Here is an 18517-nt window from a genome sequence, read left to right as displayed (position 1 = left end):
ATTGAATAAAAGTTTCATATGCTGCCAATTATATTTCACCCGATTTTGATGGTAAAAGGCTATCGTTCTCGGCTCTTGCCTCTATTAGTTAGTAGGTATTACTAGGAGCATCAATTTTATGTATTCTTCATTTTCAATGCTTGAAAATGACATTTGCGTCAATATATAAACTAAAAATATGCAAAATTATTCCAATTTTATGACAAATACGGAAAATGGCTGGCGCGTTAATTGTTTTACGCACGATTCCAATGCGTCCGCAAGGCAAAGGCTCGAACGACACTAACAGCCAATTTTTTTTTTTAAAAAGCTAATATTTTCTTATTTCTATTCCACGGATGGAGATCAAATCAATAAAATGTTATGTTTATTCATTAATGTAATTAACGAGATAATTTAAATCTATAACTTTTGATTGGTGTGATAAACTAACCTCTTTGAACTAACATTTAAAACCTAATAGTTGGTTAAAAAAAAATATTACTCAATAGCAATCAGTTACCTTCGTAACTCAGTCGGATAATGTAATGAAAAAGCATGAGTGTTATAATATACTGAAAAAGTACGCGTGTTTAATATCTAGGATTATGAGCCAAAAATCGATGGAATAAAAACATCGTTTTAAGCAAGTGTGTTGAAAATTTATAAAAGATAGAGAACTGAGAAGACTCACATTACAGGTACCTACTATCGGGTTGCTGCAACTTTTAACCGTCTTTTAATAAAGAATATACAGTTCTTTTAAAAAGGGCTAATGAATTGCACAACAAATCTGCGTCTATTTATTTTCCATTGTACTGCTTACATGCGCGCCCAATATATGAATGCTGTGCGTATTTCGTTCTGCTGATAGGAATGCTAAATAATGCCTCGCTGCGACAACTACGTTCATTTCTACGGGGAACAAGACAACCAATTTTATGTAATAAGTCGGGGGCATCTACAACATTATTATTAATTATTAATAATTTTGAATAAAAATACTAAATCTGTACAGGACCGTCTAAGTGAAAGCGGCTGGATATTATATGATGTGTAGCAGAGGAAGTGTAATTTACATAGTTACGAACCACTCGAAATTTTATATTTTATAATTGTTTTCAGACATTCGAAGCATTATAATAAATATCTCTGATCATCAGAATCTGATTCCAAATAATCATTATTATTTAATATTTTCGCCAGTTGTTATGTCGCTTTCAAACCACCAACCTCGAGTGTAAACCGTTCGTTCTGAGATTCGATTATTGAGACCGTGCACGATGACAGCGCTGCTTAGCGTTCGCAACGTTGTAGCGCCACAAAAAATTGTGAGAATTTGACAAAATCTTTATTTAATAAATATTATTTCTTTGGTTTTACTATAGTGGAACCTTATAAGAATACATTACATACATATGCCCAAATTTTAACCCATCTTTTTGGCTCTGTCTTAATCACATAAAAATTGAAAAATACAGTCAAACCTTAACGTAAGTGCCGTTTAAAGCCAATATTGTTGAATATTCGCTTTAAAATGAACTGTGTAGGAGAAGAATATTTTGGAAGCATTTCCAAAGCAATAATAACATTTTTATTTCGTTCTCTAATTTACAACCCCGGATAAGTCACTCACTGCTGTTAGGTCGGATGTTTCAATGTAAACCTCCTCCGCCGCTTCCGCAGTCTCAACCTTACACTCCAAAGTTTCTAAGTTTTCAGGCCAACTCCAAGGCTCTTTGTCGTCTTCTGAACTTCTCTTCTCCAAATATATTGTGGGTTCGTCATTAATCTAGGAAAAGGAAATATCAATTAAATTCATTGTAATGATGACCTCTTAATTACCAAGTAACAAATGAATTATGAAACAAAATCTTCTGACCCTGCTATAAAAACGCTCCCCTATTTTGTTGTAAGGTCGATAAGCTCAGCGTCGAACGATATCGTGTGACGCTAAGCTTAACAATTTAATCAGTCGTAAAACGGTCCCATCTGGAGTAGTCCTTAGCGCTAGTGAGGGTGGGAATTAAAGACCCAAATTTGCAATAATCTGAACCCCGGAGTTACACACAATATTTTTCATCACACACGAAGAAAATTAACAACATTCAAACATATCAAACATTCGTCCGCCATATTGTCATTTGTTGACAGCTTAGACATCGAAGGCACAGACCTATTTGGCATTCCACAATTGAAAATTATGTTATATACTTTATCTATACACATATCATAAACCCTCTTACGATAAACGGTTTAGTTTACAACACTCACTTCGTCCGTTTCTGAAACCCACACTCGTGTATTTGAATGCCTTTTATTATGTAGCAGTCACATAAACTACTATTAAACGGCTATTAAATTAATCAAATTGAATATTTTTAAACAAAAACAATAGTACACTGTGCAACGAGGGGAGTAAGTGAAATTTTGGAAGCGAGGGTGACTCGATAATTCCTGACAGCCGCAGGCTGGAGCGATTTAGAGACCCGAGTTTGCAATATTCTTACCCCAGAGTTACACACAATGTTTTTCATCACACTTGCGAAGAAAAAACTAAATTTCAAGCGGAATTATTCTTAAATACGGTGACACATGAAACATTCGTCCGCCATATTGCCATTTGTTGACAGGTTAGGCATCAAAGGCACAGACCTATAGGGCATTCAGCCACGACTGAAAATTATGTAAAAATATTTTAAATGACTATTACATTAATCAAATCAAATATTTTTAAACATAAACAAATATATTAAATTACTAACGGCAGTATTTTTAAAGTAAAAGTAATTTACGCTACTTGGTTTGTATGAATTTGTGAAATAATTTATAACAAGAACTAGGGAGTTATAGCTTTTCACAATCCATAACGACAATTTGACGACCGGTTTAACCTAGTGGATAGTGACCCTGCCTATGAAGCTGATGGTTCCGGGTTCAAATCCTGGTAAGGGCATTTATTAGTGTAATGGATATTTGTTCCTGAGTCATGGGTGTTTTCTATGTATTTAAGTATTTAAAAATATTTATATATTATATATATCGTTGTCTAAGTACCCTCAACACAAGCCTTATTGAGCTTACTGTGGGACTTGGTAAATTTGTGTATCAATGTCCTATAATATAATATAACTCCCGCGGGAACAATATAGGCATTTGTCCTTCAGTACACCTGCATGAAAGATCTGTTTCGAGCAAGTGTGATGAAAATGAACTAACCGCGTTGAGGTCCTGATGTCCGCAGATGCACTTGCCGCGCGACAGCAGGCGCAACTGGCGCATGCCCACGCGCACGCGCAGCGTGGTAGGCGCGCACAGCGCCGCGCGCGCCGCCGCGTGACACGCGCTAAGCTCCATCACGCCGCGGGCACGTTTGCGCGCGCTGCCCTCTGCCTCCATCACCTGAACATAATAGGAACCCTAATTCCCATAATAGTACATTATGGCAGAAGCCGGGAAAGGGCATTACAGTTCCTGCCGTGGCATAGAATTATGTGCTTTTCTCCAAACATACGAGGATATAAGGTAAAATAATCATAATGTAAGCATCAACCATCACTCAATCAAACCACATCAAAAGTCGGCCAAGAGCATGTCGGGCCATGCTCAGTGTAAGGTTTCGTAGTTACCATTCTGTCAAAATAGGCCACACGAGGGCTATTAGCAAAGATAATTTGAAATAGAGGTGGATTGTCAAAGAAACCTTTGTAGTTACAGTCGCTCAAAACGATGCCGCCATACTTTTGGCCTTTCATCATGGCGCCACTTTTTAATACGAGTATTTAACAAATTTAACACATATCAGTTAAAGAATAAGGATCAAAGTCAAATGGCGTTCTAAGAATTTTAATTATGTGTCGAAAGAGAGTGTAATGCTTGATATTATTATATGTTATGATGTAATTTTTATTATACGTTTCTTTTGTCACATTGTGATTTCATCTAAACTGTCATTCATATAATGCTTATTGTAGTATAATTTTAAGTAGTAAATAAACATGTTTTATAATGAGTTTTGTTATATTATATTTTTGTATAACGTAGTACTTTATACAACGTTATCAAGTATAAATGCATATATTGTATAACATCTTTTGTCATATTTAATTTAATGATAACGTAAAGTGTCACATATTTTATATAACAAGTATTACGCAGGCCGTATAATTAAGCATAGAGTATCATCCCACATACACAAACCTAACCTATTTTTTCAAGGTTTTTGATTCTGCGGAGGCCACAGTTTAAACGTAACCTAATTCACATTTTTGCGAGGTATTTCGTTCTGGGGGGGGGGGGTCCAAGTTCTAACCTAGCCCTCCTTTTGCTAAATAATTGGGTCAAAATTATTTCATTTTCTTGTTTCTTACCACTCTGTCACGCTTGTATTTATATCTTCTATCAAATAAATAAAAAAAGGCTAGTGCTGTATGTCTTTCTGTAGCTGTAGGCCCAAAACAAGAGCTAATAATACCATGGTATGTTCTTTGAAATGTGCTACACGGTATCATTCTTTAATTATTAGAGTCCATCTGAAATAATTTTGCACCGCCTTTAATAGCACAGAGAGTGAAAGGGTTATACCTAAACATCATTTATTTTCTCCAAATTTGCCATGCGGAGTTATCTTGGCCCGACTTTATTATATTCTTATTCATGACATGACGGACTTAGGATATCATAAGGGCAAAAATTGTTCAATGACGTTATTTATTTAGCTACAATAAATACGTTTCGAATGACACCTCATTTGTCAAATTATAATTATTACCTATTTTAGAGAGAAAGAGAGAAAGGATTAGAGCCAGCGTAGCTTTATTCGACGTTCATAAAAGTTTTGTATTGTTATGCCTACTTGAAACTTGAAAAAGACTTTTTCATCAAAAAAAATTTTTTTTATCGTTGACTGTACTTTTCTTTCTACAGGCGACTATAAATACTCATCGAGAGAGGTTGCGTTATTTTATCACAGAGGTCTAATGACCACCTCCTGTCTCCATCATCAGATCAGCTTGATTATCTTAGAAGTTTTTGAGGAAACAGATAAACACATACTGCTTTTGCTTTGCTATAGTCGACTAAAATATAAAAAAAACAAGAAACTTACTTCGTTAAGTCATCACCGCGAACTCACAATGGTCTTAAGTGCCATAGACGTTAAAGGCATTTAAGTCCTATGAGCCGATCATCGCTATATTTAACAATTTCCAAACTAAACAACAGAGAAGTTCTATGTAACTATCAAACCTGCTCAAAAAATTTCACCAGAGTCGGTAACACCTTCGTCGCGGCAATTAGTGTAACTCGTAACTTCAGTTTTTTTTCCTAAGTCCGACTTACTTTTAACTGACAAATTTCTAATAGGTTTTCCTGTGATGTTTAGATAAAGAACTATTTCGTGTATTTTTTTTCAAAACTGTAGACCCAGTAGTTTAGGAAAAAAAGGGGAGGGGGGGCGGTCATTTTTTGTCTATTTTCTTGAATAACTTCGAAGCTTATTATTTTAAAATTATAAAAAAAATATATTTTTGAAATTCTCATAATATTCCCTTCCATTTGACATATAACACGATATACTTTGCTAAACTTTTTTTTTTCTCGTTTACCCCCTATGTTTGAGATTCATTTATTTAAGTTACATGTCCGTCTTTGGGTCACAGATTTACATATTGTATCAAATTTCAACCAAATTGGTCCAGTAGTTTCGGAGAAAATTGAAAAAATACCAATATCTCCCTAATTTTGTTGAGCTTCAAATAATATTATCAAAAAACATCAGATTACCTTAAAAACTAAAGACACGTGGTCTAAGTAGGCGCTGAACTGGACCGGGATAGGCATCGGAGGCATCGTGGCCTCTTCCACGCCGCCCTCCTTGTCCATCCACGTGGGCAGCCACGACCACGCCCATTCCGACCAGCTCTCGGTCCGGACCGGCTCCGCCGCGTTCGATGTTGAACTACCTGCACGAATACAATATAGTACATTACGATACAAGTGCGAAAAATAGGAAATTCGAAACGAGTGGCGATAAATTAAAACACGACCGAAGGGCGTGTTTTAAATCGACACGAGTTGCGAATTACGTATTCGCACATGTATCGTACAACGTTTTACAGTACATATGGCCCTTTAAATGTTCGACACAGTAACGTAATATGCTAATTTTCGCACTAGTGCGGTAAAGTAGCACCATATGTACTGTAATAGTATTTTGCGCAACTGTTGTTTAAGAGAGGTCAAAAAAGGCGAGTGGCGTGAGTAACAATTTGAGGCGAAGCCGAAAATTGTAAATAAATTCGCAACGAGTATTTTTTGACTCAGTTAAACAACGTTGCATACAATACTTTTTCTACGACCAAACACTTACTTTGAAATAAAATTATAAATTTAACAAATATTTTCCATGTCATCTATCGCGATTTTGAAGGCAGTAAATTTTTAGTTCTTGGGCCATCACTGATATTTCTTCAGGAGTAAACACTAAGTGTTCGTCTTCATCCATTTTAACTTGATAGACACACTGTTTTTTAACACAAAAGTGACATTTTTATTCGACTACCACAATAACCACATTCAAGAAGTAGCAAAGAATGGAGTGTACGGGCGGCAAAATGAATCAATGAAATTTTAAAAAACTTGTCTATGGTTCACTTAATTGTCAGAGATGACATTTAAAATAAGGTTGGCAACAATGTATTTCATACAATATTTTTTAAGTGGTCATTACACGAAGTATCGAAAAGTGCCAAAAAGATACTGCGTGTATGCACAAATGCGTTTTTGGGGAATAGACTAAAGACTTGTCTTGACAATTATAAGGTAGGGTTTTGAAAATGTGGGCACGACCCTTTAAATGACAAATAAAAGTACGGGAGTAGAAAAAATAATTTTCACCACACCAACTGGTAAAGGCCCTCTTGATTGTTCAAAAACTAATGAGAATGTTGCATTTTATCCACATGTGGGGCAAAGTAATCAGATGCAAATTTTGAGTCGTTTCCTTATGTTAGCTGGTAGAATTGACTTTTAAATGATGACTTTGGATGATAAATATTTAATTACGTTCATTTGGAGTTGATTTGGTTTTTTTTTTGTATTTCATAGTTATTATTTTCCTCGCATTGGTGTGGTGAAAAATGTTGTGTTTCACTCAGAGGCAAAGTTTGTTTAACCCTCGTGCCTTGAAACCCTCGCAACGCTCAAGATTCCACCTTTCGAATAACTCGCTACGCTCGTGGTTCAATTTTGGAATCTTTCGCTTGCTCGGGTATCAAAATTAGCACGAGCGGTTAAACAACAACTTTGCCCCCTTGTAAAACAAATAACTATTGTACAGTTGTATTTAATGATTGTTGATGTGTTTTTTTTGTGTCTATGTTCCATTTGACGTGTAAAAGTGCCTTTGTGGCCTATTTGCTGAATAAATGCTAAAGTTTGAAGTACAATGCATACATGAAAAAAGAAAATTATATTTCACCCTACGTCAATAGATATGGTGAAACTTTGTTGGCCGATAATCGAACGACCGTCGGACGCTATTACTCGTACATACCCAGTGGTGCGGCTGAGTTAGTAGCATTTAGTTTGGGCGGCGGCGGTGAGGTGTTGACTTGGTTCTGGCGCTCCCGCAGCAGCCGCAGCAGTAGCGTGAGTTGTTCGCTGGTAACTCCCCACGCCAGTTTGGATGACCGCAGCTGGACGGTGAGGCAGGACGCTCGCCGGGTGTTGGCGGAGACCAACCGGGTTAGAATTCTGAACAATAGTATTACCGTATTTGTTATTGCCTTTGCTTTTGCTCAAACGGATTATATTGCACATTAGTGATTAGTTGATTACACTATAGTATTTTTCAAACTCGAAGGGTAAGGGGACACAAGTCAAAAAGTAATTATAGAATTGTGTTCTGATAATGCAAATTATACCCTAATTTATAATTAAATTCCATCAAATCTACCAAGAAATGTCAATGTCACAATGACATCTGTCAACGTCAGTATGACGGACCAGATGTCACAAACCTTTTTGGAATCATAAAAAATATTATTACTAACATAACAAAACCGTTTTTGTATGGAATACAGAAATTACGTCAAAATATGTTACCGAAACCCGGTTTCAGTCACTCCATTTTCTATACCTTTAATGAAACGCTGCCAACTACATCTATGAAGGGTTTTCGTTAAATGTATCGCCTATACTTCGACTCTTAGATGTTTGTTATGTTAGTTTTGTATGTATATAAGTAAATATTTATTCACTATACGTACAAAATTACGCACTTAATCTTTAAGCACTTATAATTTATACAGTATAGTTGATCAAACCAATTTGTCAGTAAATAAGCACAAAAAAAACTATACTCATCCTTTTTTTTTGGGTGCTAGTACTGGTGTAAAACAAAGATAGTATGATTCTCTCTGTCTATGTTTGACATGAGATCGTCCTTTGACAAACTATACAATCCTTACTCAGTTGGGTACTAGTGTATTTTTAAAACATGCTGGGTACGCTGGGTGAGGTGGCATCTCCATACAATTTATAATCTTAAAATGCCAAATCTCGCAAAATTGTATTTAGATGTCATCTGTTATTTTTTGATTACCCTTTCTGTTTGAAAAATACTATAAGTAACAGACGTTAGATGCCGAATGAAGTGACAACTTGACTTGACAAGTGAGTGTCATGGCCGGCATAAATCTGTCATGGTAACCATAACGGCGTATTACACTTGTCACTTGTCGTTTTCGAATTTACGTTTTAAGGTATAGTAATAATACTAATAATACACATCTTAAGACGATAATGTTATTGTGTTAAAACGGAATACCAAATGTTGTTTAGACCTGAAGTATTGCCATTCCAAAACGAACATTTCTACCTCAAAATAGTTTTAATTCAATATTAATGTATGGGAATGCTTTTTAGGGTTCCGTAGCCAAATGGCAAAAAACGGAACCCTTATAGATTTTTCATGTCCGTCTGTCTGTCCGATTCTGTCACAGCCACTTTTTTCCGAAACTATAAGAGCTATACTGTTCAAACTTGGTAAGTAGATGTATTCTGTGAACCGCATTAGGATGTTTACACAAAAATAGAAAAAAAACAATAAATTTTGGGGGTTCCCCATACTTAGAACTGAAACTCAAAAAATCTTTTTTCATCAAACCCACACGTGTGGGGTATCTATGGATAGGTCTTTAAAAATGATATTGAGGTTTCTAATATCATTTTTTTCTAAGCTGAATAGTTTGCGCGAGAGACACTTCCAAAGTGGAAAAATGTGTCCCCCCCCCCCGTAACTTCTAAAATAACAGAATGAAAAATCTAAAAAAAATATATGATATACATTGCCATGCAAACTTCCACTGAAAATTGGTTTGAACGAGATCTAGTAAGTAGTTTTTTTTTAATACGTCATAAAATTTAAAAAAAAAAAAATTTTTTCATCAGACCCATACGTGTGGGGTATCTATGGATAGGTCTTCAAAAATGATATTTAGGTTTCTAATATCATTTTTTTCTAAACTGAATAGTTTGCGCGAGAGACACTTCCAAAGTGAAAAAAAGTGTGTCCCCCCCCCCCCCCTGTAACTTCTAAAATAACAAAATGAAAAATCTAAAAAAAATATATGATATACATTACCATGCAAACTTCCAACGAAAATTGGTTTGAACCAGATCTAGTAAGTAGTTTTTTTAATACGTCAGAAATGGTACGGAACCCTTTTCGTCAATAATATATTTACTATTTATGGAACGTTTCATTTTACTGGCAACACAGTGGTAGATTTGATGGAATTTATTTATGAATCAGGGTATACAGACATTTTCTTCACGATTCTCGATTAAATCTGCAAATAACATACAATCGATTTTATTGGTGATGATTAATATTTTCAATTATACATGTATACCTTCTGAAACGATTTGACACGAGCGGAATCGATTCGGTCGATAAGTAGAGTCAAACTCTATTGCAATTGAGTTCCGATTTACATAATGAATCTCAAGGATATTAAAATTGATCTTTGTCTGGTGATTTATGTCTATTATGAGATATTCTAAACTACGAAGACATATATTTATTGTCCTATTGGGATACAGGCTAGGGTACAATTTCGGGACTTCCTACACAGCACAGAAATTGGCTCCGATATAGATCTCAATTATTTTGTCAGCAAGTCAACAACGAAACATATTCTTAATATTGAACTTAGCTCTCATTTCACATTTATGTTTTTGTTGGGATGCAAATGTCAACGTACTCTTCGCATTTGAAAAAGGCTAATGTGTTGACATTTTCAGGATGTACTATTCTATTCCCGTATGATAAATTTAAATATAATTAAATAAAAATTAAAGCAAGTCAATGACTTTTGGATATTGTATTTCGAGTTGTACGGAACGGAACCGATCTTTTGCCTAATGTTAGGTTCTTGAGCATACCTGAAGTCCAGCTGGCAGCGGTATAGCAAAGGTTCTTGGTAGAACCGTATTTTGCCATCGGAGTCCGCCCGGTCCAGACAGAGCGTCAAGTCGTCCAGCCGCATTAACCGCCTCACCACTGGCTGACTCTGATCAATGTCTGAAATACAAATAAATTGTAAATTCAAAAATAAGTATTAGCGTTTAGAGAATCAGGAACAGTCCCTTGGCTCTAGTATTAAAAAACATTAAATAGTTTTTCCGTTATTGTGTTAAACTTCGCACCCTTTCATCACGCTTTGTGCCTCTAACTTGGTTCGGTTTTTAATGGATATGTATTGGCTACGTACGAAGTGCATGATGGGGCTAAGTAAAGCGATCGCAGCGCATGCGGCGGTGAAAATTGGAACTAACCAAGAAAAGCGTCTTTAACATCTCATACAAGTTATATGGCTCCAAATGGAACTTTAATTTACGATTACTCCTGAAATATTCCTTTAAACTGTATGGTGTAAGGGACCATTTAAAATCTGTATCAAATGCTAAATTAACTAACGTATTTAATTTGATAAAAGAGAATATTAAGCGAAACGCTTTGTAGGGGGCGCCACTACCACAATCCATCACAATCTGAGGGTCTACCGCGAAACAAGAAAATCGAAATTTCGTTATCTAACCGCTCTATCACTCTTGCATATTCGAGCGATGAAGAGGCACAGAGGAGGGCATCCAAATAACGGACCTCTCGGAATACTGATATTAATGTGAGAGTTAGAATGGCGGGTGTACCTAAATAAAAATAAATGAAAAGCATACCATATTTTTGTACCTAATTTGTACAAAAATATGGTATGGTTTTCATTTTATTTTATTTAGGTACAACCGCCATTCTGACTCTCACGTATTAATAACAAAACTCTCTTCATAAATACCGGGATCCCGGTATTTATTGAGAATTCGGAGTTTAAAAAAAACCGGCCAAGTGCGAGTCGGACTCGCACAGGAAGGGTTCTGTACCATTATCTATAAAAACGGTCACCCATCCAAGTACTGACCCCGCCCGACGTTGCTTAACTTCGGTGATTGGATGAGAACCTCGAAATTGGAATTTTTTTTTTTTTCTGTATTAAGTATTTGTTGTTATAGTGGCAACAAAAATACATACTCTGTAGAAATTTCAACTGGTTAACTATCACGGTTCATGATATACAGCCTGGTGACAGACGGATGGACAGCGGAGTCTCAGTAATAGGGTCCCGTTTGACCCTTTGGGTACGGAACCCTAAAAAATGGGCACTAAAAAGGCTAAATATTACAACCACATACGTTCTAATAGCTTTAAAAGACAATGGACAGCCAAATAATGTCGCAACCTGCAATGATCACTGCATTTTGATTTTGCTGCTTGTAAGAGCTAGTCACAAACACCGGTCACTTAATGTAGTAACACCTATATCACTTACATGTTTATTCTATTAGTCGGCACTATGATATAGATGATGATATAAATATATCATAATATCAATTCATATACAGCGTGTATTTTTGATATTAACACATAATCAAAGGGCAGTTAGTTTAGGCTGTAATGAACACATTTTCATAGGTTTTATAAAAAATGGACGACTTTTATTTTTTCATACAAAATAATTCAGCAAGCAATGTATCACTACTTTGTTTTAACTCAAAACGTCTCATAATGACGCGGCGGCGTCAGAACTGTCAAAAGTGATCATGATGTACGACATACATTGCCGCTCGAGAAATTTTCAAAAATTAATTGTGCTCTGGTAGTGAAGACTAAACTAAAAAAATCTTTCAGAATTGTTTTATAGCACTAAAACCTACGTCTAGTTTAAGTTTGAGGTTATATCAAAAATACACACTGTAGATTAGCTTAAAATAATTTATATGTAAATTAATATTATGAAAGAAATAAATCTAAATCTATGGGTGGCAAAGAAATAAACAGAATAATACAATGCCGTTGCTTGCGTACTTAATAAAACTCATGTTTTGATAAAACAGAAAAACGATGACACAACTTATTTTACAGTACATATGGGGCTACTTTATAGCACTAGTGCGAGAAGTAGCATATTACGTTACTGTGTCGAACATTTAAAGGGCCATATGTACTGTAAAACGTTGTACGATACATGTGCGAATAGGTAATTCGCAACTCGTGTCGATTTAAAACACTCCCTTCGGTCGTGTTTTAATTTATCGCCACTCGTTTCGAATTTCCTATTTTTCGCACTTGTATCGTAATGTACTATTATGCATTTAGTTGCTTTTTTAAGTAGATTGAATCAAAATGTGCTCATTTGTGTATTGGTGTACAAAGTGGTCGGTAGAAAATATTTCTAAGCTTGAAATGTGTCACACCACCAATTTTAGCAAATATGATTAAAAAGTTTTACATAAATAGAAGATATTGCTTAGTTCTTACTGTGAATTTAAAACTCTGTTAATACAGTTCTTTGTTCTTTTCTTACTGTTTACCGTATCTGCCAATATTTCAATGATTAATAGACCAAGACAAGTCTACAATGACTTTTATAACACACGCAGTGCAAGTGTTATTTTACTATTAAATTATAATCTTCTATGAAATTATAACGTTTATATAAATTGCACTGCATGCGCTATCCACATCGTTGCAGACTTGTCTTGGTCTGACTCTATCATTACCATAATTTTCAGAAATATTCATCGTTAGCGTTTCAATAATTATTAAATGAGAGTGAGATACTAGTTTGATTCGATATTTTGAGCTTCTTGATGCAGCCGAATTTGATCACTTTAATGGATATATAGTGTTTATACTGCATATTTCACATGTTTTAAAAAATACAGGAATCCCGGAATTGCCTTTACAAATACCGGCATTAAAAGATTGCCATTAAAAGACGGGATCCCGGTATTGGAAGCCCTAGCACAGAGGCAGATAACAAAATTCGATTTTCGCGTTACCCGGTAGGCCCTTTGAAATCAAACTGCCTTCATGCCTGAATTTCATGTGAAAACTTGCCAAAAAACAGTTTAAGGCACAGTATGTATAAGTAACTTCATGGTTTACGAAAGGTGCTAGTACTGCACTCTGGCGGCAGAATATTGTAGTAATAATCCCTATTATTAATATTGTATCGTGTAAATTGCTTTGCAAATCCCAAATATTATATGATCTTTTACTAGAAGTTAAGAATGGGAATAGTACGTTACCCTTAAAGGATAGACCTTCAACATCGCGGACTTTTTTAGACCCATGAAAGAGAGACAACCCAACCATACATTGTGTTGTTATAGCTCAAACGGATTAGGCAGCGTAATCGATTAAAGCTCCTAGCCAGCGTGATCTTTTCCGACATCGTCATATTTCATCCAATTTACTACTCACAACCATGTCTTATGAAAAACCGTTCGGTAATGTTTAGTTTTGGAGTAGTTTTATAAGATGTAGTGAATTGACGTTTTCCCCTAAATTTGCGGATGCTAGGTTGCGTGACAGTCATGCACATAGTTAATAGGGTCGAGTATTTCACTAGTGTCGATTATGAACTCAACTCTTTATATGCCTACTTCTGAGAATGGTTGGGAACAGATTTTTAGGTACCTATGTTGATATTCTATCTATGTCTTGGCTATATAATTTTACAGTGTGAAAAGAAGATCATCATGCACTCATCACTCAAAGCATTCTCAGAAAAAATAACTTCGTAAACGATAGGAAGAAACGATATTGAGAACGAGCTAACTCTGCATCAACCTTAAGCCTATGTGTGTGTATGTTAAGCCTATAATAAACTTTATATTTTGATACAAATTCGACATTTATGCTGACACTTTCACACTTTGTCACACTCCTTGTGCACTGAGTTAGCTTGGGATGCGACTCTTCGTGTTTCTAGGTGCGTACCAGCAAAAGCAGGTGCCCAGTCAGCGCCGGCACTCTCGACGCACAGATGCTTCACGTTGAGCGACAGCACGATGTCGTCCTGCACGTACTTGACGATGAGGTGGTGTACGCGCAGAGAGATATTGCTCACAATGCGCCGCACCAGCGCCTGCATGTAGCCCGGCGGGGCTTCCACCACCGTCGACCTGCACCGTCAAACTTGTCTTGATCATTCTGTTCACACTATAAGCTGCATACTAGCTACCTAGACTTCTAGCAAACAGTTATTGATTGTATCAAATAGCAGCAGCATCAAATAGCTAGTGACAGGAAAAGTGGCCAAATATATTGTAACAACCCTTTGTTACCATAAAAATAAGGATGTGTTCCGATATGTTTGGCCACTTTGGCCGAATACTATATTTTTGATGCTGATTTCGCTTTTTGAGTGGCCTAAAAATATGTTGACAAAAGTTTAACAATCGTTTTCTTTTGTGTATCAAAGCTAAAAGAGAATATTTTGAAGATAATGTGTTTAGTGTTACAATATAATACAACAACAAATCCTCTTTATTGCACAACCTCAGAACAAATATACATGGAAACACATATAATACATGAAGATAGAGGTAAACAACGGGCGGCCTTATCGCTATAGAGCGATCTCTTCCCGACAACCTTTAGGTAGTGGAGAAATGAAATTTAACTAATTAGGAGGTGTAAAAAAATTAAATTAAAACTAAATAGCAGTAGAGACAATATTTTTAAAATTTAAGTGTTAGTTAAATGATTATAGTTTTATTTTTAATGACATTTTGTAAAAGATGTGTGGGTAAATAAAATATTCGTAAAAAGTTTTTACTAACGAATTTTTAGGCCTCCCTATACTTACATCATACAACATACATTTTTCATACCTACCATCGTGCAAAATAACGTAAGTGCAAAAAAGTGTTTTAATTTACCTAGGGGACTCTGCAGGAAGAGTTTCTTCTGACGCTGCTGGTGGATGAAGACTTAGAACACATTCTAAAAAATATAAAAAAATAAATGAAATAGTCATGAAAACAGACAGTAAAAAAACAATGTTTTGCATTGACAGATTAACTGATAGGTCTACTATTTTATTGATGGGTAGGAAATTATTATGGGCAGCTCTGACTGATGGACTGGTTGAATGCTTGTCTTAATTTCTAAAATATTTTCTACTAGAACGTTAATTTAAATAACATCCAACAAAACAATAATGACACAATTAAAAGTGATATTGCATTCAATTCCATGGAATTTCTTGAAATGAAATTAGGCATGCATGACTAATCAGCAGTGATCATACTTTTTTCAACATTTTTGGTGCAGTGCTAGGGTTGTCAGTAGTGTCCTATATTAAATTGTTTGAACCAAGAATCATATAAAATCAAAAATAAAAATAAAATAGCATATTAAACAAATCGGAAGTATAGAAAATATTCTCGGAACATGTAAAGCCTAACCCAATATGCATAATGAAATGAAGGGTTAATTTACTAAGAGTATATGAGAAAATGTAACACAGTTGCAATATTACTTTTATTTTCACAAAATAAACAAGCTGGTTGCTGTTGTGCAACAGGGCAATAAAAATTACGAAAACTAATCGTCTGCACACCCTCCGAAAAATTTGAGGAATTTTGGGTTACATTTATTTTATACACAATTATAATAACTGATTAAGTAAACAAAATAGTGTTTCATTTTCAATGACAACTTAATATTACACAATTTTAAACGTCAATCATATTATGCACGTCGACAACCCTAGGTCGCTGTAGTGTGTCATTTGACGTCATCACACCAAGAATGCTGGAAAATGTAGGATCACTGCTAATCAGTCAAGGTTTTCTTATTAACTACTCATACATACAAATCATAATGAATAAAGACCAAATATACCTACCCTAATGATTTAACACTGGTATTAACCTTGACAAATATTACAAAACAATTATCAATAGCTAGTTAAACATTTCAAAACAAAATAATTTACCTATAGTATCTATTGTCACCACAATAGGCTCTGACATTATCTTGGTCCAGGGAACTTGTATAAGTAGTTCATGAATCCGTCCTGATACCAGTGTGAATGGCAGGGCAACTTCATGTTGCAAAACATCTGCTTTGAGCACCAAGTTGTGTAGGGCCACACCACCACCCCACAAAGATACCTGTCAGCCAGAAATATACAATAACTACAGTTTCTATTAAGTACTTTTTAAGGCAATACTGACTTAGTGAGTGATTTGAAACATACATCAAATACATATATTAAAAGTAAAACAAATACTTACAAATATAACTTAATCAATTATGTTTGTCATATAATATTTAGTAATAAATATATACTTGTATTAATAACCTTAACCTATGCATGTGAAGCTTGGAAATTCTAATCAAAGACAAAAACGATGATAGTTTCATGTCAAAGGGGAATGGAAAGAATTATGCTTAAAATAAGAAAAATAGAGAAGATCAGGTCTTCTATAATCAGAAATAAGACCAAGATAGTAGATGCACTAAGCCAGGCACAGAAAAAAAATGGAAATGGGCTGACCATGTTGCTAAACTCCAGGACGAGAGGTGGACCTTACAAGCGACAGCCTAGAAAGGTCCAGATGAAAAAAGAAAAAGAAGGCAGCCATTGGCGCGCTGGGCTAAAGACATTACAAAAGTAGCAGCAGCCAACTGGATCTGCGAGGCCCAAGACCACAATAAATTGTGAAAGCTAGAGGAGGTTTATACTTCTTAAGAGGGTTACAAATATTTCACATTTTTATTGTTACCCAGAAATCAAAGGCTTTTTTATATATATTGTTATGAATACTTACTTGTGCATCAGCCGGCTTGAAGTCTCGTACATATTTGTCAACATAGCTTAACAAGATTGGTGTCACATATGACTCAATTTTAAACATTTTGCATGTTACAGTGGCAACATTTCAGGATCACAATGGCTGTTGTATCAAATAAGAAAATTATTTTGAATAGAATAAACTAACATAAAGAAATAATGAAGATCTATAACTTATTTATGAAAAACATAAATCTCATAGACTGGGCATTTAAAATGTACTTATTTCTAATCAAATAAGACTGTCGTAAAAATTTAAATAAAAACATTGAGTACCAGTATCGTACATCAAAAATAAGAAAGGAATATTCAGAATTTACTGTGTACTGCAATATTAATATTAAGTCAGATGAGTCAGAGATTGATGATTTATCAAACAACTCAACCTGCCGCAATGTTTAACAACAATGCAAGATATACATTTAAGCTGCACATGTAAATTTGTTCAATATTATCACTAGCACGTGCATAAATCTTGTGTTTTATTTGAGTAGAATACCTACATTATGACAAAAATTTAAGGTCTCCAATTGAAACACCAAAATAATACAACAATAAACCGTGCGCCAGCTGGACTTCTCCGATTCGTTTGACGTTTATAATCTAATCACAATTTTTTTTTCGTCCATCTGAACAGGCTAAAGCTCTAAGCCATACTGACTGCCTCGTCATAAGTAAGATTTTTTTTCAGTAAGTTCTATCCTGTAATCGTCTTCAATACATACTATTCATAATAGGTCAGTTCTGAAATCAATGTCTTCAGTAGTTTTCATTTTCGTAATACTTTAAGTAATATGCGTCTCTTCCAGTTATTTAGTCATATCCATTAAGTTTCATAATTATTTTCCCAAATAGACAAATCCTGTAATATTCTCGTAGCAATGTTAATATTAGTTTAAATAATGCATTTATTGCAGTAAGAACTTAAATTAGAAATAATAGTGTACTATTCATGTATTTACAACATATTTACAGTATTATGTACGAATATATACATAGACATATAAGTTGTAGTCTCCTGGTCGTAGTAGTCTTCAAAGTGATTTATTGAGAATATAAATAAAGTATATCGAAAGATAGCAACGTTTTCATAAAATATCGATTTAGAAGACTTAATTAAATCCATTTTTAGTAAAAAAAATGTTTTTTTGGTCGGTGGAATTCCATTACGCTACGCTACGGACCCTAATACGGTTGTTTCCATCTACAAATCTTAGGGCAGAATTGTATCCCAATAAATTCTTTTGGATTATATTCTGATGACGTCACAACTCTCGGATTGACACTGTTGACAGTTAGGCGATACACAACAAATGACAAATGTC

At 35.0% G+C, this 18517-nt stretch overlaps 1 protein-coding gene across 2 annotated transcripts in view; it reads right to left on the bottom strand.

The window, feature by feature from the left end:
* Positions 1–17859, bottom strand: part of LOC133517933 (intermembrane lipid transfer protein VPS13B) — a 102099-nt gene extending 84240 nt beyond the window's left edge. For both annotated transcript variants that reach the window (XM_061851419.1, XM_061851426.1), the window contains exons 1-10: positions 17696–17859; positions 17170–17295; positions 16332–16509; positions 15271–15334; positions 14327–14511; positions 10429–10567; positions 7535–7734; positions 5764–5942; positions 3199–3381; positions 1616–1771 (exon numbers count right to left, since the gene is read on the bottom strand). In XM_061851419.1, coding sequence (XP_061707403.1) covers positions 1616–1771; positions 3199–3381; positions 5764–5942; positions 7535–7734; positions 10429–10567; positions 14327–14511; positions 15271–15334; positions 16332–16509; positions 17170–17256 — 1371 coding nt within the window. In that variant the 5' untranslated portion in view covers positions 17257–17295; positions 17696–17859. The remainder of the gene's footprint in view (positions 1–1615; positions 1772–3198; positions 3382–5763; positions 5943–7534; positions 7735–10428; positions 10568–14326; positions 14512–15270; positions 15335–16331; positions 16510–17169; positions 17296–17695) is intronic.
* Between the last annotated feature and the right edge of the window lie 658 nt (positions 17860–18517).

This window comes from Cydia pomonella, chromosome 1 (assembly GCF_033807575.1).
Source record: "Cydia pomonella isolate Wapato2018A chromosome 1, ilCydPomo1, whole genome shotgun sequence".
In the NCBI taxonomy this organism is placed as follows: Eukaryota; Metazoa; Arthropoda; class Insecta; order Lepidoptera; family Tortricidae; genus Cydia; species Cydia pomonella.
Note: the sequence above shows the minus strand (reverse complement) of the source record. Positions and strands in the feature narration are given on the sequence as shown.